At 39.5% G+C, this 25,489-nt stretch overlaps 1 protein-coding gene across 2 annotated transcripts in view; it reads left to right on the forward strand.

Moving 5' to 3' along the window:
• The first annotated feature begins 6,996 nt into the window (after positions 1–6,996).
• PTGS1 (prostaglandin-endoperoxide synthase 1) overlaps positions 6,997–25,489 on the forward strand; it is a 90,880-nt gene continuing 72,387 nt past the window's right edge. The window contains exons 1-2 of one of the 2 annotated variants that reach the window (XM_075184764.1): positions 6,997–7,095; positions 7,173–7,238. In XM_075184764.1, coding sequence (XP_075040865.1) covers positions 7,089–7,095; positions 7,173–7,238 — 73 coding nt within the window. In that variant the 5' untranslated portion in view covers positions 6,997–7,088. Of the gene's footprint in view, positions 7,096–7,172; positions 7,239–10,385; positions 10,497–25,489 lie in introns of those variants that run through there. The other variant, XM_075184763.1, reaches the window with a different exon arrangement.

The raw sequence follows: 25,489 nt of genomic DNA on the forward strand, positions 1-25,489 counted from the left end.
TAAAATAATCACTCTAATAGTGAGGGCAGAGTACAAGACCGATGGCCTCTTAATGTCAAAAAGCAGTCTGGTAATTGGAGGCACAATGGTCTCTCAATAAAGTGTGCCCGAAGGATCGCTTACCCGGTAGTTGATTTTGCACAAAGGTGCCAATCCTCGGCAGTTGTTTCGTGTCTTGGATGACTCTATAATCCAAAGGGATGTACGTGGCCGCGTCGTCTCCTTCGCGCATGCGCACTTCGCAGTTTGAGGTTTCCGTTTGTAGGACCGTTCTCGCGAGCACAGCGGGATAGAAGTTCCGTTTGTTAATGCAATAGTGTCCGGTTCCTACGCGTTTCGCCGAGATACGGCTTCGTCAGGGAAGAATCTTCCCTGACGAAGATGACAAACTGCGAAGTGCGCATGCGCGAAGGAGACGACGCGGCCGCGTACATCCCTTTGGATTATAGAGTCATCCAAGACACGAAACAACTGCCGAGGATTGGCACCTTTGTGCAAAATCAACTACCGGGTAAGCGATCCTTCGGGCACACTTTATTGAGAGACCATTGTGCCTCCAATTACCAGACTGCTTTTTGACATTAAGAGGCCATCGGTCTTGTACTCTGCCCTCATTATTAGAGTGATTATTTTATTCAAGACAGTTCTTAGCTGTATGAGTAAGAACGGGGCACCTATTCTTACATATTTCTGATCAGAATTGAAAACGGAATTCAGTCCCGTACCGCTTGGGTTTGGTGGCAATCAACCACCATGGATTGCAAATAAGTGGTTCGCCACCTCATTTATCCCCGGAGGGCTTGATCTATATGGATTATTGTGATTTATTGCTACAGCTGTACACTTTGTGAGGAACTGTAACGGGACATTGTACATTGAGATACCACATGCATCATTTTTTTAATGAACAAATTATCATTTGAGTATTGGCCACAAGCAGCTTGTGTTTAGTCTGCATATGACTGTATCATGAATTGAGATGCACAGTGACTATATTTTTACATATGAGCGTACCCTTACAACACTGGATATTTGTATGTGAGGGTGTGTAATGATATCGATGTATTGTATCAGTGCACTGATTTTATATGCTGTTCAACTGTAATGAGAGTAAATCTGTGTTTACAGTATATATTAATTTGGCGCCTTTGGGATAATCTATTTCAAACTTATACCATGGAGGGATGAAGCCCACCCCTTTCTTTCACACACCCTATAGGCAGCCTACCTACATTTACATATAGGAAGCGCGGAATCCACCACCTTTTTCACCTAATTACATTACATGGCTGATATTTCTAGAAGAGTTCCCCTGGAAATCTCTTATGTCTTTTTATACTTGGACTGGGGAAAGCTTTACCTTTTGGCTGATGACACAGATATATGGAAAGCAGCATACAAAATTATGAGATATGGATGCACATAAATGCTGGTTGTAGAATAGAACTTTCTACATATCTAAACTACAGTAAGTAGCAACTTAAATAAAGTGCTCTTTATTTTACCTGTTAAAGAAAACGAAAGCTAAAATGGCAAAGATGAAAAGACTTAAAAATAATGCATTTATATACAGTAGGTGGATAAAAAACTGTGTACACTGAAGTTTCCTCATGCAGAGTTGTATGTAAATTGTGGGTAATTTACACTAAAAAAGGTGCGTGTAAAAGAAGTACTATTCAACCCATATGCCATACACATCACAAGATGCGTCCACCTCTGCATCAAAAGCATATGCGCCAGGTATACACCAAATGCAAAACTAGCCCATTTACACCCATCTGCTGAGCTTAAAACATGTGTCTGACTCTTCACTACTAGCATATGCACTATGTTTATTGCAGACGTACATCAGGTATATTTACACCATAATCAGTCAATAATGTACATGTGCCCATAGTGTGAAGTACGTTCATTAACATACGTAGGGTGCAGTGTATGTCATTTTTCTGAATAAAGAGTATTCACACTTAACAAAGGAGGACCCATTACATTATATTCAACATGAATAAACATATGTGTCATAAACACTGCTTATTTACAATGTACTGCTACATCCCCATTAGGAACTCTTGTCTATGTATTGTGCATTGACAATGTTATGTGACTGTTCCATTTGTAACTATTAAACACTTTTGCAGATACTTTATTAACACCTTATTAGATATATGAAAACTGTACTGTCACTGCAACACCGAAACCTCACATTGATCACTCTATTTACAAAAGAATGCATTCATTTAATTTGAAAAAAACATACAAATTATGTTTAATGAAATGGCGAGATGTGAACATTTATATAAAAAATGTTTTAAACATTTTTAAAAATGTAATAATAAAATTATTTAGATTGTAAGCTTCAACAGGGCATGACTGATATGAGTGAATTCTGTGTACATAATAAGTGGCGCTATATAAATAGATGATGATGATGATTATAGTCAGCCAGGTATGTTAAAAAAGGTGGATGGGCAACATTTAAATAAAGAATTTGTTAAAAAAAAAAAAGAGGGAAGGAACATATAAAATAAAATGCAATATAAATGAAGATTTGTTTTTGTTGCATTATTTATTTTCATTATGTAAGATCTATCAGTTATAATAATAAAGTACTGCTGGATTAGGCAACACTAAAATAGGTTCTTTTTAATATTGATAAATATTTATTATACTGAAAACCACCCTTTAGGGATAGCCCGCTACTTATGGGCCAGTGCTGTGTGATTGACCCTACCCCCCAGGCTAAAATCTGCCAGCCAGCCCCTGTTCCGTACTACTGTTTCTGACTGCATTCATTTGGTTTCCCTGCCTCATGAGACAGACGTAGTTCTTACATAAGCAGACAGCTGTCTGGGAGCATGTATAGTTCAGAATGCCGACTGACTCTCACACTGGGGCCATTTTGTGCGGCAGGGGGGGAAAAAGTAAAATGCATAATCTAATTTAGCATTGTATGGGGGGCATGGCTTAGTCCAAACTCTAATATAGCATAAAAGCAACATAAAAATAGACTAAAAACAGCATAAAATTACAGTTAGTATCATTTGCCTTACATGTATAAAAAGTTTGCATGTTTTCAAATTTTGCACCCACTAAGCCCCTGCATTTACATATGACATATTTTTTATCCAGGCTCTCTTATACGAAAACCACGACTTTTGGTATTAGGCGTTATTAAAGGCAAATATTACCAACAATTTTTTTCTTACATTAAAATTTTAAGTGGTTTATTTTTTTTTTTTTATACTTTATTAAAGTATAATTAATGTTTATAGTTTTAACCTTTATTAAATACATAAATGATATGAAAATAATATTAAATATCTCTTTTTCCAACATAGTGAATACCACATGATCATAGTTGGTGATATCTACACTTCAGTTTGTCTCTGTTGTTATAATGATAACATAATTTACCATTTCATGTTCATCTGTGCTTCTCAAATGATATACATTGTATCTTAGCATTTTATCTGTGACTCTATGGGGTATATTGCCTATAGCAACCAATCAGGTTCTAGCTTTCATTTTGTAGAATGTACAAAATAAATGATAACTAGAATCTGACTGGTTGCTATAGGCAACATCTCCACTTTTTCAAACCTGCAGTTTAGTAAATATATCCTTAGAAGTGCTTTAAACACTGATAAGGACAAAGTACCCAGATATTTTGCTGCTGTTTTTTTTATTCACAAAACAGCGACATGACACATTAGCCATGCACAAATTATGGCTAAAAGTTCTTAAACTATCAACAATAGAAATACTATAGTGTAAGAGAGCACGGACAGAATATCAATGTTCCTTGGACCTAGGATTTGATATTGAATTACATCTTTTCTTTTTTTTAACATGCTATGTAATCGCTTAAAAAATTGCATTTGCTGCAATCACCTTGGCATTTAAAACCTCTCACGTTGTCTACGCCAGGAGAAGCAGCATTAAAGTGTCAGCAGGGTGTGGGAGAACAGATTCCTGGCTATGGAAACCCGTAGCTCCTATAAATTAAAGAGGGAGGAAGTCTGTTTAAAAAAAAGGTTAACATTATCCATGAAGAGTACCTGCCAACATTTGCATCTATGAATTCAGGACAGGGTCCTGAATGGGGTGTGGCCTCATTATGATGGAGGCGTTATCACATTTTTTGACATACCTCCCAACATTCTCAGCAGTTGAAATGAAAGTTCTGACTTTCAGGATGACCGCATACTCCTCTAGAATCAAGACTGTCCCACCTAAATCAGGAGAGTTTTGAGGTACAGTATGCTTTAATGACCAATGATGATATCATCATCATCACCATTTATTTATATAGCGCCACTGATTCCGCAGCGCTGTACGGAGAACTCATTCACATCAGTCCCTGCCCCATTGAAGCTTACAGTCTAAATTCCCTAACATACACACACAGACAGAGAGTCTAGGGTCAATTTTGATAGCAGCCAATTAACCTACTAGTATGTTTTTGGAGTGTGGGAGGAAACCAGAGCACCCGGAGGAAACCCACGCAAACACGGGGAGAACATACAAACTCCAAATCATCTATTTTCCCATAGCGTGAAGACCACACGAAACATATTTCCTGACCACTACACTTTTCCAGTGTGAGCCTGATTGGGGGTTTGAATTATAACTGACTGGAGACATTAACTCTTGATAATAAAGGAACCCTTTACAGCTAGGCAGTCATTACATGAGGGACCAGAGTTACATAGTTTATGAACATTGAGGATGAAGATGAATACTCCAGCAGATTAGATAATGGAGCAATAGGCCAAAATCATCTTGCGAGTGAGTTATCTTTAAAATGCATGGGGATTATTAAATTGTCCCATGTTTGCAAGGAGAGGAGTCTCCTCTGTCAAGTGAGTTGTTTCACCTAGGTACTAAAGCCAATAAAAAAATGAGAGAAGAATTCCAATTTTAATCTTAACTTAACAATTGTAACCCTAATGATTACATAGCTCTAAGGCCAAATCCTCACACATTGTATTCTCTCTTGAGAAAGCTTTATACAAAATACTTCATCTATATATTTTAGGGGCGGATCTAGAAAGATTTTCTACCCCGGGCGATTTAGGGGGGGCGATTTAGGCCCCGCCCCCTTTCTGCCTTTTAAGGCTGCCGGCGGCTGCACACTATTTGCAGGTCCGCTCGGCAGTGACAATGTGCTGCCTGGCTGCTCTGATTGTGTTTAAAACACAATCAGAGCAGCCGGGCAGCACATTGTCACTGCTGAGCAGACCTGCACATACTGTGCAGCCGCCGGCAGCAAGCCCCTGCTAGGGGGGGCGATTGCCCCGATCGCCCCCCCCCCTGGATCCGCCACTGCTATATATATATAAAAGACTAGCTGAAGTAATCGGCATTGCCCGGGTTTCAGTCTTCAAGTTAAGATATCAATGTAACTGTCAACCTTTAAAAAATAATAAGCAGCTTACCAGCTCTTCCAACACATCCATGAGGTTGCTGCCCAGTGTCGTTTTTGTTTTTATATTAAATGTAATATATGTATTACAGTGGAAGGCCCCCGGGTCAAAGTTCTGCCCAGCGTAAACCAACAGGAGGTCCGACCAGGACCCTAACCCAGTACCGTAACTAGACATTTTAGTGCCCTGGGCGAGACAGGGCACCGGCGCCCCCCATCTAAGTGGGAGTGACAATCGTCGAGTGGGCGTGGTCAACCTACTGCGGGGGCGTGGCTAGCTCTTTACAAGTTCGAGACAGCACTGAAACCCCCTCTCTCCCCATTCTTCACATTCTGGCTTTATAAGGATCTTGATGTAATGGGCCTCCATAGAATCAAAGTACTTTAAATGCAGCTATCACATGCTAGCTGTATAAAAAATGAATTGGTTATTGAAATAAAACTCACTGAAACAAATTGAAACATAATTGTAATGGTACCATCTGTACCACACTGCCCCTTTCATCCCAATCTGTGCAGCAGTGTCGGGATGCTTAACCGGACAGACAAACAAGCAGAGTAATGAATTTTACATATAAGACAAGCAGGGTCACCCGGGGTTGCGCGTGTCCGATTTGTGATGTGTCGCAGTTGTTTGTCGCGAGGTTTCCGTCCAGCAGTCAAACAATTGTTTACAACCAAAAACTGATGTTTTCACTATTTGTCATATTGTCGCAAATTCCATAGTAACATAGTAACATAGTTGATGAGGTTGAAAAAAGACACCAGTCCACCAAGTTCAACCTATTTTGGATCTCCTGCGATCCTGCACTTATATTTGAAATTAATCCAGAGTAAGCAACCGCCAATCTGTTTCAATTTTGAAAATCCCCCCAGACTCAATATTGCAATCCAATTTTTACCCTATATCCACTACTATCCTTTATTTTAAATTAATGGTCGTATCCCTGGATACACCTTTCCGCTAAAAATTTGTCTAACCCTTTCTTAAACATATCTATTGAATCTGCCATCACAACCTTCCCTGGCAATGAATTCCATATCTTGACTGCCCTTACTGTAAAGAACCCCTTCCTTTGCTGGTATAGCACTTTATAATTGTGAACAAGCACAGTAACAAAACAATACTAGGTAATACATACAGACAGAGAGGTAAGAAGACCCTGCTTGCAAGCTTGCAATCTATGGGCATTAAAGACAGTAACTTTGGATATATATACTATCACATATGGAAAAATGTTTGTGAAACAATAATAATAATGATAATAATAATAATACCTTAGTAAAAATGTTGCCTGTCAGATCAGTATATTTTAATAATGGTTACAGTTATATATTTTTGTTAAGGCTGCCAACCTTGCTTAACTCACCTAGTATCCATCTAATATAATCCCTGCTAAAATGAATCTGATTATCTTAGAAAACATGTATTAAAACCGTTACATTACACTGTAACATACAGTACACATTCTTTGCAGTACCTGTGACTCTGTATAAGTGTGTAACTTTCTTTGTGCCCCCAAGCTACTTTTTTCCCCCCTGCCAATGCTGTTACGTGTGGGAGGTTGGTCTGGAATTTGGAAGGAGGGGTTAAGCCTGTGCACTATCTGAAATGTGACTGCTCCAAGTCTTTCTTCATGAAGGACGTAACATAACAGGCGAGATGGCTGGTAAGTTTCCCAACATCACCTCCTAAAACGTACTCAGAAATACATTTAGAATAATGCTTAATCCTTATATATTTCAGGAAGATACTTTCTTCTGCTGTTAGTAATGATGAATGTTTTCTCTTCATTCCAAACTTCTAATACAGGTTAGTACCATCTATCTTTCACATTTTCTCTTACCACTCAGCTGAATTGAGCAGCAACTAAAGATTATGTTTAGAAGACTGCCATTGTATAGCATAAGCTGCAAGATGTAGATATATAAGAAGAGCAAAATATAACATTTTGAACAGATTCACCAGTGTGGAAACAGAGCTAATATGTTATAACTTGCAAAATAGGACAGCAAAGTGTGTACATTTCCCTCCTAGTATGACAGTAATTTTCCCACAAGCTCTGTAGGTTGCATAATATTATTATTTGATCTTGTGTTTGATATTTTGATTATAAAAGCATGACTGTGGTATGATAAGATTAGTCACATATTTGATATCTCGCTTCCTTTTTTGTGGTTTTGAGTGGTCTATTAAAAATAAAACATTTTCATTTGACATGTAAATTCAAAATAAATACAGTTATGCAGGTTGTAATTTTAGTTAAACTGTTAATTTATTGTATGAGGCTATATGCTTAGCCATATTTTAACATGTGTTTGAAGAATAGTGTGTTGTGTTATATTACATGTCAAAGCAAAAGTCATAGTTTTAGCTATAGTCATAAGCAGACATGGATGTTTGAATTAGTGTTTACCTGGGAACATATGCCTTGTGGTGCCTGTATGTATTTTCTTTTGTTTGTATTCTTATTTTTATTACTCTGCCTTTAAATATGTTTTCCCAGCTTTCAATAGCATTGTGGAATGTGTTGGTGCATAATATTAAATTAAAAAAGCAAACAAAAAAACTATAAGCTGCAGGAACAAGAATTTGTTTTAACCCTTCAATATCCAAAGGTTGTTTGCACCTTAACTGCAGCACAACAGGATGCCCAAACACCCTCCACACCCTCTTCATGACCAAGGCAATTTTTAGGTTGGGGGTCCATCTGTTTCCTCAGGAAGCACTTTTTATTAATAGTGTACTATTTATTTTTATTTTAGGTTTGCACAAGTAAATTTATATGGAGAAAGGTTTTTTGGTTCCATACTGGAATACACGTCTTGTTTTCTATATATATATATATATATATATATATAGGAAAAAAATAGGCCACATTTTTGAAAACCATAACTTTTTTCTGCTTTTTGTAACTTTCAATTTGTTATAATAAATGTAATGTATGCAACTTTTGCTTAAAATGTAATCATCTAGGTTCTGAGTATAGCAATACCTAATATGGGTCGTTTATTTTAAACTTGAAGCAGTGATGGATTAAATGCATATATATATTTATATTTATTTAGATAATTACATTTTTTTTCAATTAGTTCAGCTTTAAACAGTCTAATGTTATAAATTATGTGTCCCTGTTTCCCTGTAAACAGTTTTTATGTAATTTGCCAATCACAAATGTATCATGCTTGACAACTTATGGTAGTCGGCGTCAGGGAGCTGCTGGGGAAAGGTGGGCGTGCAGGGGGCGGGGCTCATTCGGGCCCCGTCCCGTGACGTATTGCCGCAAATGCATCGTTTTACAGCGGGGGGTAGTGCCAAATGACGCGATTCTCAGGGAATCGCTGCATTCTGGATTTAATTCTGCCCACTTCACTAGGAAGTGGGCAGATGCGGGAGGCTGCCATACTTTCCCGGGAGTCGGGGAGACCCACCCGGAATCCTGGAGTCTCCCGGACATTCCGGGAGAGTTGGCAAGTATGATGTATACGCTAAAGTTTTAGGAGCATTTCAAAACTACTAGGTAATTAGTGAAGGGATAATGAGGGAAGCAATTTTTTTTTTATGAATACTTCTTTAATATCATTTACTTATAAAATTACGCAGTTGTCTACATAGGTTTCTACACCACTATAGGGGGGCACTGCAGTTTTGTTTGTGGCCTCTGGGCATTCTTACATCAAATGTTTGGCATTGTCCCACAACAACATGCATGTGTGTTAGGTCCCTTCTGAGCTTGTAAGCACAGATTACCTGACAGCTCTGATGTGATATTTCCATTCAGTGGCATGCAAAACTATTAAACAATGCAACAGTTGTGTTGTACAGTCCTATAATTTGGAGACAGCAGTTGAGCCGCCCTGTGCTGCTCTAATAGCCTCCAATTTCTGGGAAGGATTTCCACTACATTTTGGAATATATCTGGGGGGATTCACATCCATTCAGCCATTTGTTTGATTGGGTTGATGCCAGGGCTTTGTTTAGGCCACTCAAGTCCTTCCAGAACAAACTCATGAAACCATTTTTTGTTGAACCTCGCCTTGTGCACGGGGTACTGTCATGCTGAAACATGAATGGGTCTTCCCCAAACTGTTTCCACAAAGTTGAAAGCAGATAATTGTGTAGAAAAAGTGCAAAAGACAAATCAAGAAGAAGGGGCGGGTCCAGCTCTGACCATTCAGTACCTGTGTTAGAAACTTACAGAGCGCTGTATGAGTTTAAACGTTTCTCAAGGTGTTAGGTCAACATGAATGTGTAAGTGGCCTTGGCCTTAAAAATTAAGAAAATGCACCATGCAGCTGTTTATAGTATTGCTATAATACTTGTTTATCCCTTTTACATTGGGTTTACTTAGTTAACTATTTAAGAGTTAGATTTCTTCTTGAATAGACCTCATATTGCTGTAAGAAAACCCAATAATGTAGGTTTGCAGTTTCTCAGGTTTCCGAAGCATATTTCTTGCACAAAAATGGATATTGTAGGTATGATTAAATGACAACTAAATGTCAAAATTAAATGTTCCTAATTGAAACATAGAGGTAAAACAAATTGTTAAAACTTACCCTAATTTTCATTAGTAATAGTAGATTTTAGAAATCCAACTTTCTCCAGTGAAGGATATCTAAAGCCAGTGGTTCCCAAACTTTCTTAGTTCGAGACACCCTTACGGTCTCCATAAAGGCACCCCTAAGACAAACTAATTACAGAGTAGTCACATTTTTTTAATTAGATGGGTCAAAGTAACTTAAGTATTTAAGCCTCTTCACCACCACACTGTGCTCCTTCACCACCACACTGTGCCCCTTCACCATCACACTGTGCCCCTTCACCAGTTTCCCTTTTATTACACTGTGTTTTTCATCCCATTGCTGTCCCTCTCTTGCTTTGCATATCTTTTACTTGGCCCTCTTTTTTCTGTTTTCTTTCCTTTTTCTACTCTCTTCTTTTGTTCACGTTCAGGCTCCTCTCTGTGCCATTCTTCACTGAAAATGTCAGACGTGATAACGTCATGCCCAAGTCAGTGTGAAGAGAGCAGGGAGAAGGTTGCCGGGCACCCCCACCACCCCAGTACTGGTAAGTTTTGTTTTTTTTCTTGGCTGGCCGGTGGACAAATGGGGGATTGCAGGCGGAGGGGAACCTAGGCGCCCACCACCTTGCTTTCCTAAATCACGGCCGGCCCTGGCTGCAGCACCGTGTGAGATCACTGCGCCCCTTTCCCCCCTGGAGCACAGTTTAGGAAAAGTTGGCTTAAGTTAAAGTTATTTTGGTTTTTACTACTAAGCTGTTACAATCCATACACAAGAGTGCTGTTTTTTTTATTACTTTATTATTGTTATTGTTTATTTATATTTCACCACAATATTATGAAGTGCTCTACAGAGAATATCTAATCATTCACATCACCCTGTCCCACTGGTTCTTAGGGGCGTATTCAATTGTTAGCGTTAACGCTAACAAACGAGTGCTCGAAAAATCTTAGCGTTAATACGGTAATTACTCGCAGAATTTCAGCTCGAGCTGAAATTCCGCGAGTAAACTACCGTATTAACGCTTTTCGTGCGCAATATTACCGTATAAACGGTAATATTTTTCGAGCGCTCGTTTTTCAGCGTTAACGCTCACAATTGAATACGCCCCTTACTGTCTAAATTCTCTACCACACACAATAGGGTCATTTTTTGCCAGCAACCATTTAATCCTCGAGTATGTTTTTGGATTATTGGAGGAGACTTAGGCACTTGGAGAAAGTCCATTAGGGTGCTGCACAAAGTCAGTGTCCTGGTTGGAGTATGTCACCATGTCACCTGATGCACTTGCTACTTTATTAAAACAATTTGCTATTTTCTGAATACTGGATAATTATTTTAACAGTGTCTTAGCCTAGGCACAAATTAAAAGTTTATTCAAAGTACGGATGATACCTACCATCCAGTGAGTCATCACTGTGTAGGCTCAGCAAGTGCACTGAAAACTACGATTTCCATGAACACAATAGTGTTTTTTTTCATCTTAAATATCAGGTCATGCAAAGGAGAGAGACATGAGACATAACGAGAAAAGGGCCCTGCCCTCTCCTCCCTACATTCTAGAAGGAGGGAGTAATGAGAGGCATAGATGTAAATGAGACAGGAGTGAATGTGATGAATGTGTGAGGCAGGGGTAATGGATGTGAGGGTTGAGGGGGTAGGGTAGGTAAACCTGAAGAGATGACTTGTGATCATTTGAAGGATTGAAGGTTGGGGGAAAATGCGGTAAGATGAAGCGATGAGTTCCATAGGTGGGAAGCAAAGCAGAAGAAGTCTTGGAGATGGGAGTGGGAGGAAGTAATGAGGGCGAAAGAGACCTGAAGGTCAGAGGTGGAGCAGAGTGGACATGCTGGGGTGTATCTCGTGACGAGGTCAGAGATCATATAGGGAAAGCGTTCATGACGGCCTTGTAGGTAAAAGTGAGCAGGTTAAACTTAATTCTTGAGGCAATGGGGAGCAGGGGCGGATCTAGAAAAATGCTGTACCCGGGGCGAGATAGGGGGGGGGATTTAGGCCCCGCCCCTTTCTAACATCTTAGGCTGCTGACGGCTGCACACTATGTGCAGGTCCGTCCAGCCGTGACAGGCAGGGACAGTGTGCTGCCCGGCTGCTCTGATTGTAGTCAGAGCAGCCGGGCAGCACACTGTCCCTGCCTGTCACGGCTGGACGGACTTGCACATACTGTGCAGCCGTCGGCAGAAAGTGTCTGCTAGGGGGGGCGATCGCCCCCCCCCCCCTGGATCCGCCACTGATGGGGAGCCAGTGAAGGAATATACAGAGAGGAGCACAGGATGAGGCCTGGCTAGAGAGGAAGATAAGTCTAGCCACAGCATTCAGCCTAGAATAGGGGAAAGGTGGGCTTTGGGGAGGCCAGTGAGGAGTAGGTTACAGTAGTCATGCCAATAAATAAGGAGCAAGTGGATCAGGTTTTTAGTTACTACTCGAGTGAGTAAAGGGCAATGTTGTCGATGTGGAGGTGGCAGGACTGGGAGATGGACTGGATGTGAGGGGTAAAGCTAAAAGCACAGGGTGACACTGAGGCAGCATATGTTGGGAACAGAGTATAGAGTGATGTTGTGGACTGTGAGAGAGATTCAAAGAAGGTTGGTGAAGTAAGAAGGGGGAAAGCTGGTAAGCTGCAATTTGGACATTTTAAGTTTGAGGAAGCATTGGGTCATCCAGGTAGAGATGGCGGAGAGGCAGTTGGACACGTGCGATAGGAAAGAGGGTGAAAGGTGTGAAAAGGAACGCTAGATTTTGGTGTCATTGGCATAGAGGCGGTGATGGAGGCCAAAGGAGTGGAAGAATTTGTCAACAGAGGAGGTGAAGGTAGAAAAAAGTAGAGGGTCAAGAACAGAGCCTTGGGGAACACTAATAAAGAGAGAAAGAGGAAAGGAGCAAGAATCAGAAGTAGAGACACTGATGGAGCAGCTCAAGAGGTCGGAGGTGATCCAGGAGTGGCAGTTTCCTTATGATGGATAAAGGAACAAAGACCACTAAAACCCAAAATTTACATTTTCAGATTTACACTTTTACTTGCACATATTAGATAAATAAAATGTCCTCCTTAATATTATGTTTAACACCTGTATTGAGCCTGTACATACCATTTACATGCTTCAGACTTTATATTTATGTGCAATAAAGAGCAGTCTATGAAAGCAGCTCACTACGGAACTCAGCTTTAATCACCCAACTTAAGACACACAACAGATTCCAGACAGTTATATTCCTAGTGGTAATTCAGGAAATGAAAAACAAAAGGAAGTAAAAACAGCTGGGGGCGATGTTGAAAATTAAGTAGCCTAAGCTACTGTATGTTATAGTCCAGGTGGCGTGTCATATTTGTTGTGTGACCATAAATCAATGAAAAAAAAAAATTCATCTGTTACTCTTCCAAATAATGGCTCTATTGAATTTAACAACAAATGTACATGCTGATCTTCTGCTCCTCTATTAGACTGCAGTGCAACCCAAGTGTCTTTGGGATAGTAAGCTTAAAATGTCCTTAGATTAACTAAAACTTCGAAAAAGCAACCAATCAGATTATAGATATAATTTTCTAGAAAGTAAGATAAATGATAGCTAGAATTTGGTTTGTTGCTATAGGCAACACCACCACTTTTACTTTTTAGAGGTATTAGTAAATATCCCCCATTGTCTCCTAAAGAAAGTGGGTTTAAAAATCAGGTAGAGTCAGCCCTCCTTTGGAAGTACACACTTGCTTTAATTATTTTTTTGCATTTATAAAATATTTGTTTTCTATATGCTGATCAATACCAATATGAGGTTTTTTCTTAGACACTTCTTATCATTTTGCACTGATCCAGAAAACAAATCCGGAGTTGTTTCTGTAACTCCTACAGGGACTGCCAATGACCCACACAGAAAAATATCCTAAATCTGACTCCGGTTGACATTGCACTACCCTGATGATAGTTAAAGGACCACTAATCCGCAAAATTGTGATTTTCAAATTTACATTACTGTATGTTTGTGCTAATAAAAACTGGATGCAGGTGTGGAGGAGTGATTTAGAACATGTTTACTCAGTAACAGGTACAAACAGTAATAACCGATGAGATACTTGTCCTCTCCCACCAAAGTCCATGATGTAGTTCTGTTGAGCTCCCAGCAGGACATTCATCTACATCCCTTCCTTCATAAATATAGGAAAAGAGTAAATGAAGCAATAAGTAAATGAGACAGTGGGAGAAAATAAACAAGTGAAGTGAAGTATAATTGTTGTTTAAGTCACAAAGTTCTGAAACTGTGGGCTAGGCCTTGGTAGTCTGTCAGATCTTATGATGATGGTGGTATTTTTGAAGGAAGGTGCTCTAATGTGTACTCTGACCTTCTATAAGGGTCTGAGAACATTCCTGTATCTGAACATATGACTTAGGGTTTTTTGCCTGTGGATTCAATTGGAACAAGATTGGTAGAAGGGGTGGCTATAAAAGGATTACATGTAGAAGTGACAGGCTCAGACACACTTAACATGTGGCATCTCTACCCTTCATAAGAGGTACCACTAGCTTGAGCCATGTAACTGTTAGGTTGGTTGGATGCTCTCTTAGCAGTGGCTAACTTGTCATACCCATATGAAGTTACATACAGGCATTGTGACCAAGATGAAGTGCTGTTTTGTCAAATGTGATTTGCCACTTAATACTTGCTTCTTAGTATGTGAACTGGGTACCTGAGTTTAGACCTTCTGCAATAACTGATGCTTTGGTAAAGATTTGACAGTTCTGGTACATGAATATTTTTATAACGCCTGTTTGGCTGAATGTACTGCCCTTTCAGCCAGACTATTTGACTGTGGGTACAAAGGACTGGTTGTGATGTGCCCAAAGTCCCATGTATTAGCAAAGGTTTTGGACTCTGTATTAAAAACTGCTTGTAATTATCTGTGATGAGGTTTTTTGTGGTATGCCAAATACAGCGAAGATTCTCCTGGAAATTACTATTGCACTGGTGAGGATAGGCAAGTAATCAATCTCAAACCAGGTGGAATAAATGTTGATCAGTAAGAAGTGTTCCTTACTGAGCCATTCTGATATGTCAGGAGCAGTGATAGACAAATCCATAATGAATGTTCCTTAGGTTGATGAGTTTTGAGTGCATTATATGGTGCACACAAACCTATGGCCCTTTCATAATCGCTGTACATTGCAGACCAGAAAAGTGATTTGTATCCCCTGCATTTGGTAGCTTCAAGGCCTGGATGACCTTGTTGTAAACATTGGGTATAGTATTTCTGAAGTTTATTTGGAAAAATTAATCTCTGTCCTCTAAGAAGGCTCCCATCAGAAGAAAGGGGCATAGGTTTTGGCAGAGTTCTCAAGAAGATGATGGTCAACCTTCTAATATATAGGAATATTAGACTGGTGTCTGTTCCAATCAGTGTATTTTAAGCAAGCCCAGATGAGATCTGGAAGGTCCCTAAATTCCTTTCCAGTATAACAGAAGATCTATAAGATAAAATTGGTTTAATTACCTTTTTTGAGCCATAAAAGATTACATGTATTCATAAGTGTTGTGTTGGGTGTGGTTTTTATACCTTGGGAAGATTTGATTATATCCATGTCTTCAATGCACTGTTTATGTATTTGGCTAGAAAATGATAAATGACCACTCAGAATCATTGAGTACCACAAGGCTCAGTCCTATATCTGCTATCCTCTATCTACACCACTTCTCTTCGAAAACTAATACTCTCCTTTGGATTTCAGTATCACCTCTATGCAGATGGTACCCAAACCTATCTCTGCTCTCCTGATCTCTCACCATCTGTGTTGTCTCGTATTACTGACTGTCTTTCTGCCATTTCCTCTTGGATGTCTTCTCGCCAACTCAAACTCAATCTTTCAAAAACAGAATTAATAATATTCCCACCAAAAAACAGAAGTTTCCTGCCTGACATTTCTATTTCTGTTAATAACATGACCATAAATTCCACCTCGCTGCCTAGGTGTAATACTTGACTCACAACTATCGTTTATTCCCCACATCGACTATATCTAAATCATGTTACATACATCTAAAGAACATTTCCGAAATACCCACATATCTTACACAAGACACTGCAAAAAACCTTAATTCATGCACTCATCATCTTCTGCATCGACTTTTGCAATTCACTCCTTACTGGTCTTCCCATAATCAGACTTGAACCCCTACAATCTATTTTGCACACAGCGGCTAGATTGATTTTCCTTGCAAACCGTTCTTCCTCTGTTGAGCCACCCTGTCAGTCTCTACATTGGTTTCTTGTTTTTCAACGAATCCAATATAAAATTATTCTACAAACATACAGGGCCTTCAACAAAATTGCACCGACATACATCTCCTCACTTGTCTCAAAATATGTCCCATTTCGACACCTCCGCTCTGCACAAGATCTGCATCTCTCTTCCACTCTCATCACGTCCTTCCATTCCCAGTTACAGGACTTTTTTCCGGCTGCACCCACTTTGTGGAATTCCCTCCTTCACAGAGTAAGACTTTCCTCTAGTCTTCAAACCTTCAAGTGTTCTCTGAAAACCCATCTGTTTAGACAAGCTTATGATATTCCTCAACCAGCCTCTTAATCTCCCTAGTTTACCCAATTACCATCCTCTACACTGCTAACGCAAGACAACAACCTTCTGACCAACATTGCAACACACATAGCCCACTCAGTACTTTTACCTTTGCAGTCTAGCTGGTCCATTGTGCAATATGATGTAGCACATGTCCTTGTGTTTCAAACTCCCATTGTCCCATAGATTGTAAGCTTGCGAGCAGGGCCCTCTTACCTCTCTGTATGCATTACCCAGTTTTATTAATGTTTGTTCCCAATTGTAAAGCGCTACGGAATTTGTTGGCGCTATATAAAAAAATGTTGATGATGACTATCATACAAGTCACTAAATTCCTTCAATTCTGGCTATTCTTGTTGGACAATGTGCACTTCCGGTCCCTGGTCTATTACATTAAGTTTAGCACTCTCAGGTAGGTCCAATAATATGAAAATGTTAAATAGCGCTTGTGAATTCAAGCACAGCCATGTCCAGGGTCTTGATGATTTGACCTTGATACGATACAAGGTTAACTGAACTTATATGGTCAAAATGGTCCTGAGGACTTAGTTTGAGAAGTAGGTTTTGGGATATAATATTGCATTTAAAATCAGTGTCAATTTTTATTTTCATGATACTGTTATTGTGCTTAACTTTTAGACTAGTGAAGATTTCACCTAACTCAGTTATGAGGTCAATGCTCTCACAATATAACATGCTAATAGGTTGTAGGCCTGACTCCAATCCACCAGATTGACATCATGTAGCATTTTTTTTTCTCTGTATTTCACGTAAGCAGTCTAGCTACCTGCATGTGTTTAGACTTGCAACATTCGGCAAAGTGGTTCCGTTTGTTGCATGCATTGCATTGCTTGTTAAAGGCTGGACATTTTTGCCAGTCAGACTATAGGGGTGGTGTGTACCGTACATGGCACACTTCTGCCTTTTTCCTTAACTGTCTTACACTACTCTCTGATTGTTCCTTTATCATACAGGTTAACACCTACTCTTGCAATAATTGCGTGCAGACTGTCATTAAAGATACCACAGATGGTTCTATGCCTAATAAGTTCGTTTGTAATGGTGTCAAAGCATGGAAACATGAGTGTATTGTTTCATCATACCTTTGGTTGGTGGTGTTGAAAGCATATCTGTCCGTTATTTGTTATTTGTTTACAGGAAGACATATTTCTTCAAAGTTTTGTAATAAAATATCATGATCTTCTAAATTTAGTAGTGTATAAGGTTGTACCTTTTTAGACTTGTAAAACAATCCAGCAATGCTGTACACTCTCCATTCCTTTTTGAATTTCAGTCAGCAATGCTTACATCAAAAGTCAATGAATTAATGCAGCGGAGACCCTGAGCAGGTGCAGGCTGGACTAGGGGGCAGACCGGTCCCATAGTGGTCTACCTTGGGCTGGTTCACTGGGCCACCTGCATTTTTTTTACTTTAAATTGTTCCTAGTAGGCTGCTGAGTCAAGTCTTGCCCCCCTCCCTTCCCCCCCCCCGGGCTAAAATTTGCCAGCCCTCCTCTGACCCTGAGCTATGTCTGTCCACTTCTGACACCATGGCCTGAGTTATTATGGAGAGCAAGGCAAAAAAAATGGTGTATATTTTCTCCTGGACAAACCATGTTTCAATGCAAGGGGTGCAAATTTGTTTACTATTTTGCATGTAAGGAAAATACTGGCTGCTTTTTCATGTAGCACACAAATACTTGATAGCATTAATTTTACACTGAAATTTAAAGTTGATCTAGGACAGGGGTCAGGGAACTTTTCTACCTTTTACCCCAAAATATATTTAGATACACCAACGTTACCCCCTTGATTTGACAGGAAGGAAATCATATATTATTAATTATTGTAATACCACATTTTATTGAATCTATTCAAAATTTCTTTGAAAACTTCAATTTCAAAACTTCAGGATTTGGAGAAATGATGTTGCTTCATTTCTGATACAAGAGCATCAATATTAGGGCATTTTGATGTCAGAGCAATTTGGATACAGTCTTCAGGGTCCATTCGACTTCTCTGCTTTGTTTTTATGTTCGTTAGAGTAGAAAATCCTTGCTCGCAAAGGTAGGTTATTGCAAAAGGCAGCAACTTTTTGACTACCTCCTCATGTGCAATTTTGAATACCTTTGCAGCTGTTGACATCCAAAAATATGACAGATCTGCTTTGTTTTAAAATGCAATGCATGCTTCATTATTGCATTGAAGCTCAAGAAGTGCCTCTGCCAACCCTTGAGGCTCTTCTGGTACAACAGCAATTTTACATTTAAAGGGGTCTACAATCCAACTGACAGCATGTGAATCGGCAGCATTACCCCCAGGAATTAAATTTTTACCCCATTTGGGGTACTTTACCCCTGTTCCCTGACCACTGATTTAGGACATGCCCTAGCCCAAATATAAATCTGTCCCCACATTTTAAATTTATCTCCCCCTCCAATGCAACATGGTTTTGGCAAGGTGCAATGTTAATTCTTTTTTTGATTTGCTCTCCTTAATGACTCAGGCCCCCATGTGTTTTTGTGCTTATAAAAACTTAAAAACTATATGCAATTGTGGAAGAGCGATGTAAAACATGTTTACTTATTAACAGGTACAAACAGTAATAACTGACAAGATACTTGACCCCTCCCACCAGGACATACATCTACTAGTACAAAAGTAAAATAAAAGTTCAGTGTTACTTTAACAATACCTGCAGCTCTATTAAATAGTAGTATTACGTCCCCATTTAATAACAGAGATATGAAGCCCCTCCCACATCTCTAGGACAGTGCCCTACATGGCAAAAAAACCCAACCCCCTCCTAACATGAGAAGAGAATGTTAGATATACTTCACAAGTAGCACAGATAGGTGTGAATAAAACTGTAGGGACTCACACAGAATGTAGCAAAAGACATGTGAAGGACATATGAGGAAGATGAATAGTAAGCAGTCATGATACAATAGGTAAAGAGGAGCCTGTCTGTGAGAGCTTACATTCTAGAGGTCAGCTGTTGTGTGTTAACCTATGCAATAGCTTATGGGGAACAAAAACATGCAGTGTTGTAGTAGTTGAATTGTCCTAAAGCACTCTTTGGGTGTAATTCAAGTCCAAACATAAATTACATGCAATTTGAGTTTTAAGACAGACCACAGAACTTCAGCGTAGTTCCTTCCATATTCAAATCAAAGCGTATCTCAAGATACGCTTTGACTTGAATCTATGTGTAACTACGCTCTTGCAATGCAGTACTTGCCTTAACAAGGTACAAACAACAGACTGCAGTAAACACACAAGCATATGTAAAATGAAAGGTCACATCACAATGCATAAAAACAGATTTCTAACATAAAATAAAAGAAAACCTAAAATAAAAGAACAACTCTTACCAGAATAATCATTTATAGAAATATGTGTTTTTAAATATTTGTTTTACATTAAATACATGAATAAAAATGATGGCATTGTGGACTGTACATACAATGCATTTTTATAATCTATCTTACTTGCAAACAGTTGTTCTGTTACACTAGCTAGTGGCACGTATATGTGAACTTTTCAATTCAAAGACTATGCCATCACTATCAGTCACACCTGACGTGTAGTGGGTGCAAATGATACGGCTGAAACTAAGCATACTTAGGAGAAGCCTAGGGCTTAAATTGTCCGCATCTATGTCACAATGCCCTTACTGAATATTGCCTAAGTTAGTCCGATCCTTCCCATTCGATCCGCCTCTCAAATTGTAGGCAGTCATACCTGTCATTTGTGTTCAGATATGATTTGCATGCAATTGTGTACCTTGGTGTAGGGCCTGTTTCTGAACATACGCAGAGCAATTTCCCGCAAGATACACTACACAAATAGTCATTCATCCAAACATAAATCATGCCCTTTGTGTTCAAGTGGGACATTTCCCATTAAAACCTAGGTGCTACCATGGGAGCGTCAGGAAACTGCCTTTGTTTGGTTGGAACAATACAGATACAACATTATCTTTCTATTGCTAAAATCTCTACTTACACTGCTACTGAATCTTTGTTGGCATTCAATGAATTACTAGCTTAACTAAATAGAGAGTGGAATGGTGTCATCCATAGAGTAGATCAGGATGTGGAAGTACTTTTGCTAAAAAAATTGCAAAGTAATTCAATTACTATTTATAAATAACTATAACGGAAATCCATAGAGCATTGCAAGCTTGCAATGATTGTCTTTATAAATGTACCGCCTTTGAATTACTTTTGTTACTATTACTTGTAAAAGTTTAAAAAGATGAACCAATCACTAACACTGCTATATGATACTTTTCTCTATGAACACTCTATTCAGTGTCTTTGGATTCCGTTCCACTTGACCTGTGTTTAAACTACCATTCTGTCCATGTTTCTTTGCCTTTGTCCAGTTAGACAGTAGGCACTTCCCAGCAGCGACCACACTATCGTTTGCTACCGTGTTCTTATGCTAGTGCTTCCACATATCCTAATATGTTTTTATTTCTAAAACCCTATAATTCAGAATGCTTATTTTCCCAGAACTTGGACTCCTTATGCCTTTTGGATTAAAATGATATATAAGAATATACACCTGCACTTGGTACCCAAAAGAAAGTAAGGGTTAGCATGCAAGGCTTTATTAGAACTTTCCAGTTTTAATGCAATTGATGTGTGTCAGTTGGCTCATTAAATATAGAACCAAGATTCTAGCTCACTCCACTGAAATGTAAAATCTTAAAATAAGAGTTTGTTGTAGAGAGCTAATCCACTTTACAAACTGCAGCGCCAGGGAGCTGGTAATGGGAAAGGAGAGGGCCAGTCCTCATAGACCGTTGAGAAATAACAAGACAAGCTAAACAATCTGACTTCTAAAAGTTATTTTGCTTTGTTTTTTTTGAACAGTGGCAATAAGTTCTCTTTGAAGTTGTGCTAGAATAAATATAAATTAAACACTGTGTTGCTATAGAGACATTACCCCTATTATTTACCTATTGTAAATGCAGCATGGAACGCCTCTTGCCAATTAAAACATGGGTGATGCTATGTAAGATAAATATATTGCTTTGTTTGATAACTAATTATATGAGTTAAAAATCGACCATACCATTCACACAGCAGTTTTGAGCACTAATATGTCTATGGCTAATATTTACCTTACGTCAAATGACAGCTCTTATATCAATAAAAACAAATATACAGAGCATTTGTGTTAGTCCCTTAGGCTTTGCAACTAGTTGACTGATATTCAAGTCTCCAGCATGCTGCTCATAATTCTGTATATCATCATACTCTTCTTTATTTGATAGTCAAAGCACAGTACAGTATAGTACTATCAAACATGTTCTACCATTGAATGGGAACATTTACATATACAGAGATATATTTTCATATTGATTTATTTGTATTCTAGATTGTGTTGTCCTGTAATTCAAGTACGTTTTCCTATTAGCAGTAGTAAGAGGAGAACACAACCCAAGCTTACAATGGTGCAAGACAATTATTTACTTCCCTGGGATGCACCCTTCCTTCAATATGACGGGCCCCCCAAAGCCTTTAGTGGTTCAGAACTGGTCTCCTCTCTGCCACTACAGCTTAACATTGTAATGTTGTCAGTATTCCTCCCTTTAGTCAATATTGTCCTCAGTCATGGAAACGGGAATTCACAGAGAAATGGCATTGGCAACATTCTTGTTTGTATTAGTGGCTGATGGGACAGCAGCCCTGGATCATCTGGGGAACCTGTCGGTTTAGTTGAATGGGATGCGGTCATATTTCAGACATGAAAATGTTGGCAAGCTAAATGTCAATACTTCTATTCTGGTGACAGCTTGAAATATGAACAGTGTGATTGTCGACATTCACAATAATAATAATAATAATAATAATAATAATAATTATTTATATGTAAAGAGTAAAGTTTTAGTAACTTATGAGAACTGAAGATATCTGAGATAACAATTGTAATAGTGGGTAAGACATTTTCATATGCACACTAGACTTGCCATAGGAAGACATGTTTAAGGGCGAGATGTTCACTGACCCCTGTGTTCTGGTTTTGGTTTTGGATCTGGATTAACTTCGTGTTTTGGTTGTGGTTTTGGCAAAACCGCCCTTGCGTGTTTTGGTTCTGGTTTTTTTTTCTTGGATCCCTATTTTTTTCTAAAATCCCTATGTTTTTTTGCTAAAATCACATAATTTAGCTTTTTCCCCCCTACATTATTATTAACTTCAATAACACTAATTACAAGTCATTTGTAGTCAATTTTGACCACCTCACACTTTCAAACAAAGACTGCAGCAGTTCTTGCCAGTGATAAGAAGGCCATTGTCATGCCTGGGCATAAGACCAAAAAATCCACCTCTTATGTGTGGCATTATTTTTTTTAATCTTTTTTAAACAAGTGTTTATTAACGGTCAAAAAAGAATTAACAATGCAAAGAGATACATGTTATATCAAACAAAATATATTCAGTACATTAAATAGTGAAGTAGAAATCTCAGTGCTTCAGAAAAAAAATAGCACAGATTTTATAAAATAAAGCCCGATATTTTTATATTTAAAAGAGAAGAAAGAAAATAAAAGGAGAAGGATGAGAAAGAGGAAGATAAAAGAGAAGATGAGAGGTGGAGGGGGAGAAGGGGAGGGGCGTGGGAGATCGCTCTTGAACCAGAGGCAATGAGATGGGAGGGGGGAGGGGGCTACGTAAGGGGCGGGGGAACGATTAGGAAAAAGGGGAGCGGTATTGGAAGTAAGACATCCAGGGGTCCCGGACCTTGTTAAAAGATTTTTGTTTCGTATAATGCTAGTCATATATTCCATCTTATACGTATGCCAAATCCTATTAGTTACAGCGGAGAATGAAGGGGGGCAGCCTGCCTCCAATCTATGGCGATTTGACATGTGGTCGCTGAAATAATGTGACGAGCAAGTTTATTTTGGTGTCTAGTGGCCGTGGGGAACCCAAGGGGTAGAAGGAAAAATTTAGGGTCAAAGGGTATGGGGGTTTGAATTAACATTTCTATCAAAGCTTTAATTTCGCGCCAGATGGGAATCAGTTTCGTGCAGTCCCACCATATATGTAAGAAAGAGCCCGCGCCAGAGCATAGACGCCAACATCTGTCAGAGGAATCAAGCAGTATCTTTTGTAGTCGAGTAGAAACATAGTACCACCGGTAAAGAAGTTTGTAAACATTTTCCTTTATTCGGACGCAGATTGAGCTGGAGGCAGCATTGTCCCGAATTTCCGACCACTCCTCATCATCAAGAGGAGAGCCCAGGCCATGTTCCCATGACATCTCATGGGAGTCTCGAGGAGGAGTAGAGGGAACAATTAGTTCAGAATAGATATTAGAAATAAGACCTGACGTCGATGCTTGGTGCAGACACAGTGTTTCAATTGTTGTGAGATGTGAGAGGTAAGACGTGGTTTGGAGAGGGAGTGAAAATTGCGAATTTGCAGGAATTGATAAAATATCCATGTGGGCAAGCCAATTTTAGTTTGAATATCCGTGAATTGGGGAAAAGTTATATTGCGGGTTATGTCATTTAGAAAACGTATCCCTCAGGAATGCCAAGGAAGGAATGCGGAATGGTGTAGGCCAGGAGGGAAATCAGGGTTATTAAAGAGGGGGATAATTGGTGATGGCTGCGGAGAGAGACCATAGAGCCTGATGGATGAGTCCCATATAGCCAGAGAGTGGGAGATTATGGGATGAGACAAAGCTTTTTTGGGGCGACGGGCCCTTGGAATCCACAGAAGGGAGGCAGGAGTGAGCATCCCCAGACTTTCCGCCTCTAGTGTCACCCAGACCCTAGCAAAAACAGGACCGTTCAATAAGACACATTGAGCGATTTGCGCCGATAGGTAGTATTTTTTAAAATTTGGTATACCTAGACCACCACCCCGTGAGGATCTCTGTAGGACCCCAAGCCGTACTCGTGGGCGTCTACCTGCCCAAATAAATTTAGAAGACTCAAATTGGAGGAATTTAAATACATAGGGGAGAATTCGGATAGGCAAGGTTTGAAAAAGGTACACCAGTCTGGGAAGAATATTCATTTTAACAGAGTTTATACGACCTATCCATGAGATAAGTTGGAGGGACCAGGTGTTGAAATCTTTCTTAATTTGAGAAAGGGTATGGGGGAAATTAGCTTGGAATAGATGGGAGGGATTTTTGGTAAGGAAGACCCCCAGGTATTTTATTTTATGGCGATGCCAGGTGAAAGGGAATGTTTGATCTAGGATTGCCTTATTTGTTTTAGAGATATAGAAATCCAAAGTTTCAGTTTTGGCAGGGTTAATTTTATAGCCCGAGAAGTGCCCATAAGTATCTAATTCCGAGAGATGGGGGGGGAGAGAGGTAATGGGGTTGGACAAGCTAATGAGGACATCATCTGCATACAAAGCAATTTTGCTTTCCGTATAACCGACCTTAATACCAGAAATGGATTGGTTGCAACGAATTCTGGCTGCTAACGGTTCGATTATAAGAGTGAAGATCAATGGGGAGAGGGGGCAACCCTGGCGAGTGCCATTAGAAATTGTAAATGGTTTGGAAGTTAGGCCATTGGCCGAAACCGTAGCAGAGGGGTTTCTATAGAGAGCCAAAATACCAGTTAGAAACCTACCACAAAAGCCCATGGATTCGAGGACTCGACTCATGAATGTCCAAGAGATATGGTCAAACACCTTTTCCGCATCCAAGGCCATCATGAGCGAGGGCAATTTTCCGTTATGTAGAGTGGATCAAATTGATGGATCGTCAAGTGTTGTCGGGGGCCTGTCTCCCTGGGATGAATCCCGTTTGGTCCGGGTGAACCAGTTTTGGGAGCAAAGGGTTAAGCCTGGTAGCCCATATTTTAGCATAAAGCTTGAGATCTACATTGAGGAGGGAAATGGGTCTCTAGCCCGCACAGTGGAGAAGGTCTTTCCCAGGTTTAGGAATTACTGCAATATTGGCAAGCGTGGTA

This window comes from Mixophyes fleayi, chromosome 9, assembly GCF_038048845.1.
Source record: "Mixophyes fleayi isolate aMixFle1 chromosome 9, aMixFle1.hap1, whole genome shotgun sequence".
Classification (NCBI taxonomy): domain Eukaryota; kingdom Metazoa; phylum Chordata; class Amphibia; order Anura; family Limnodynastidae; genus Mixophyes; species Mixophyes fleayi.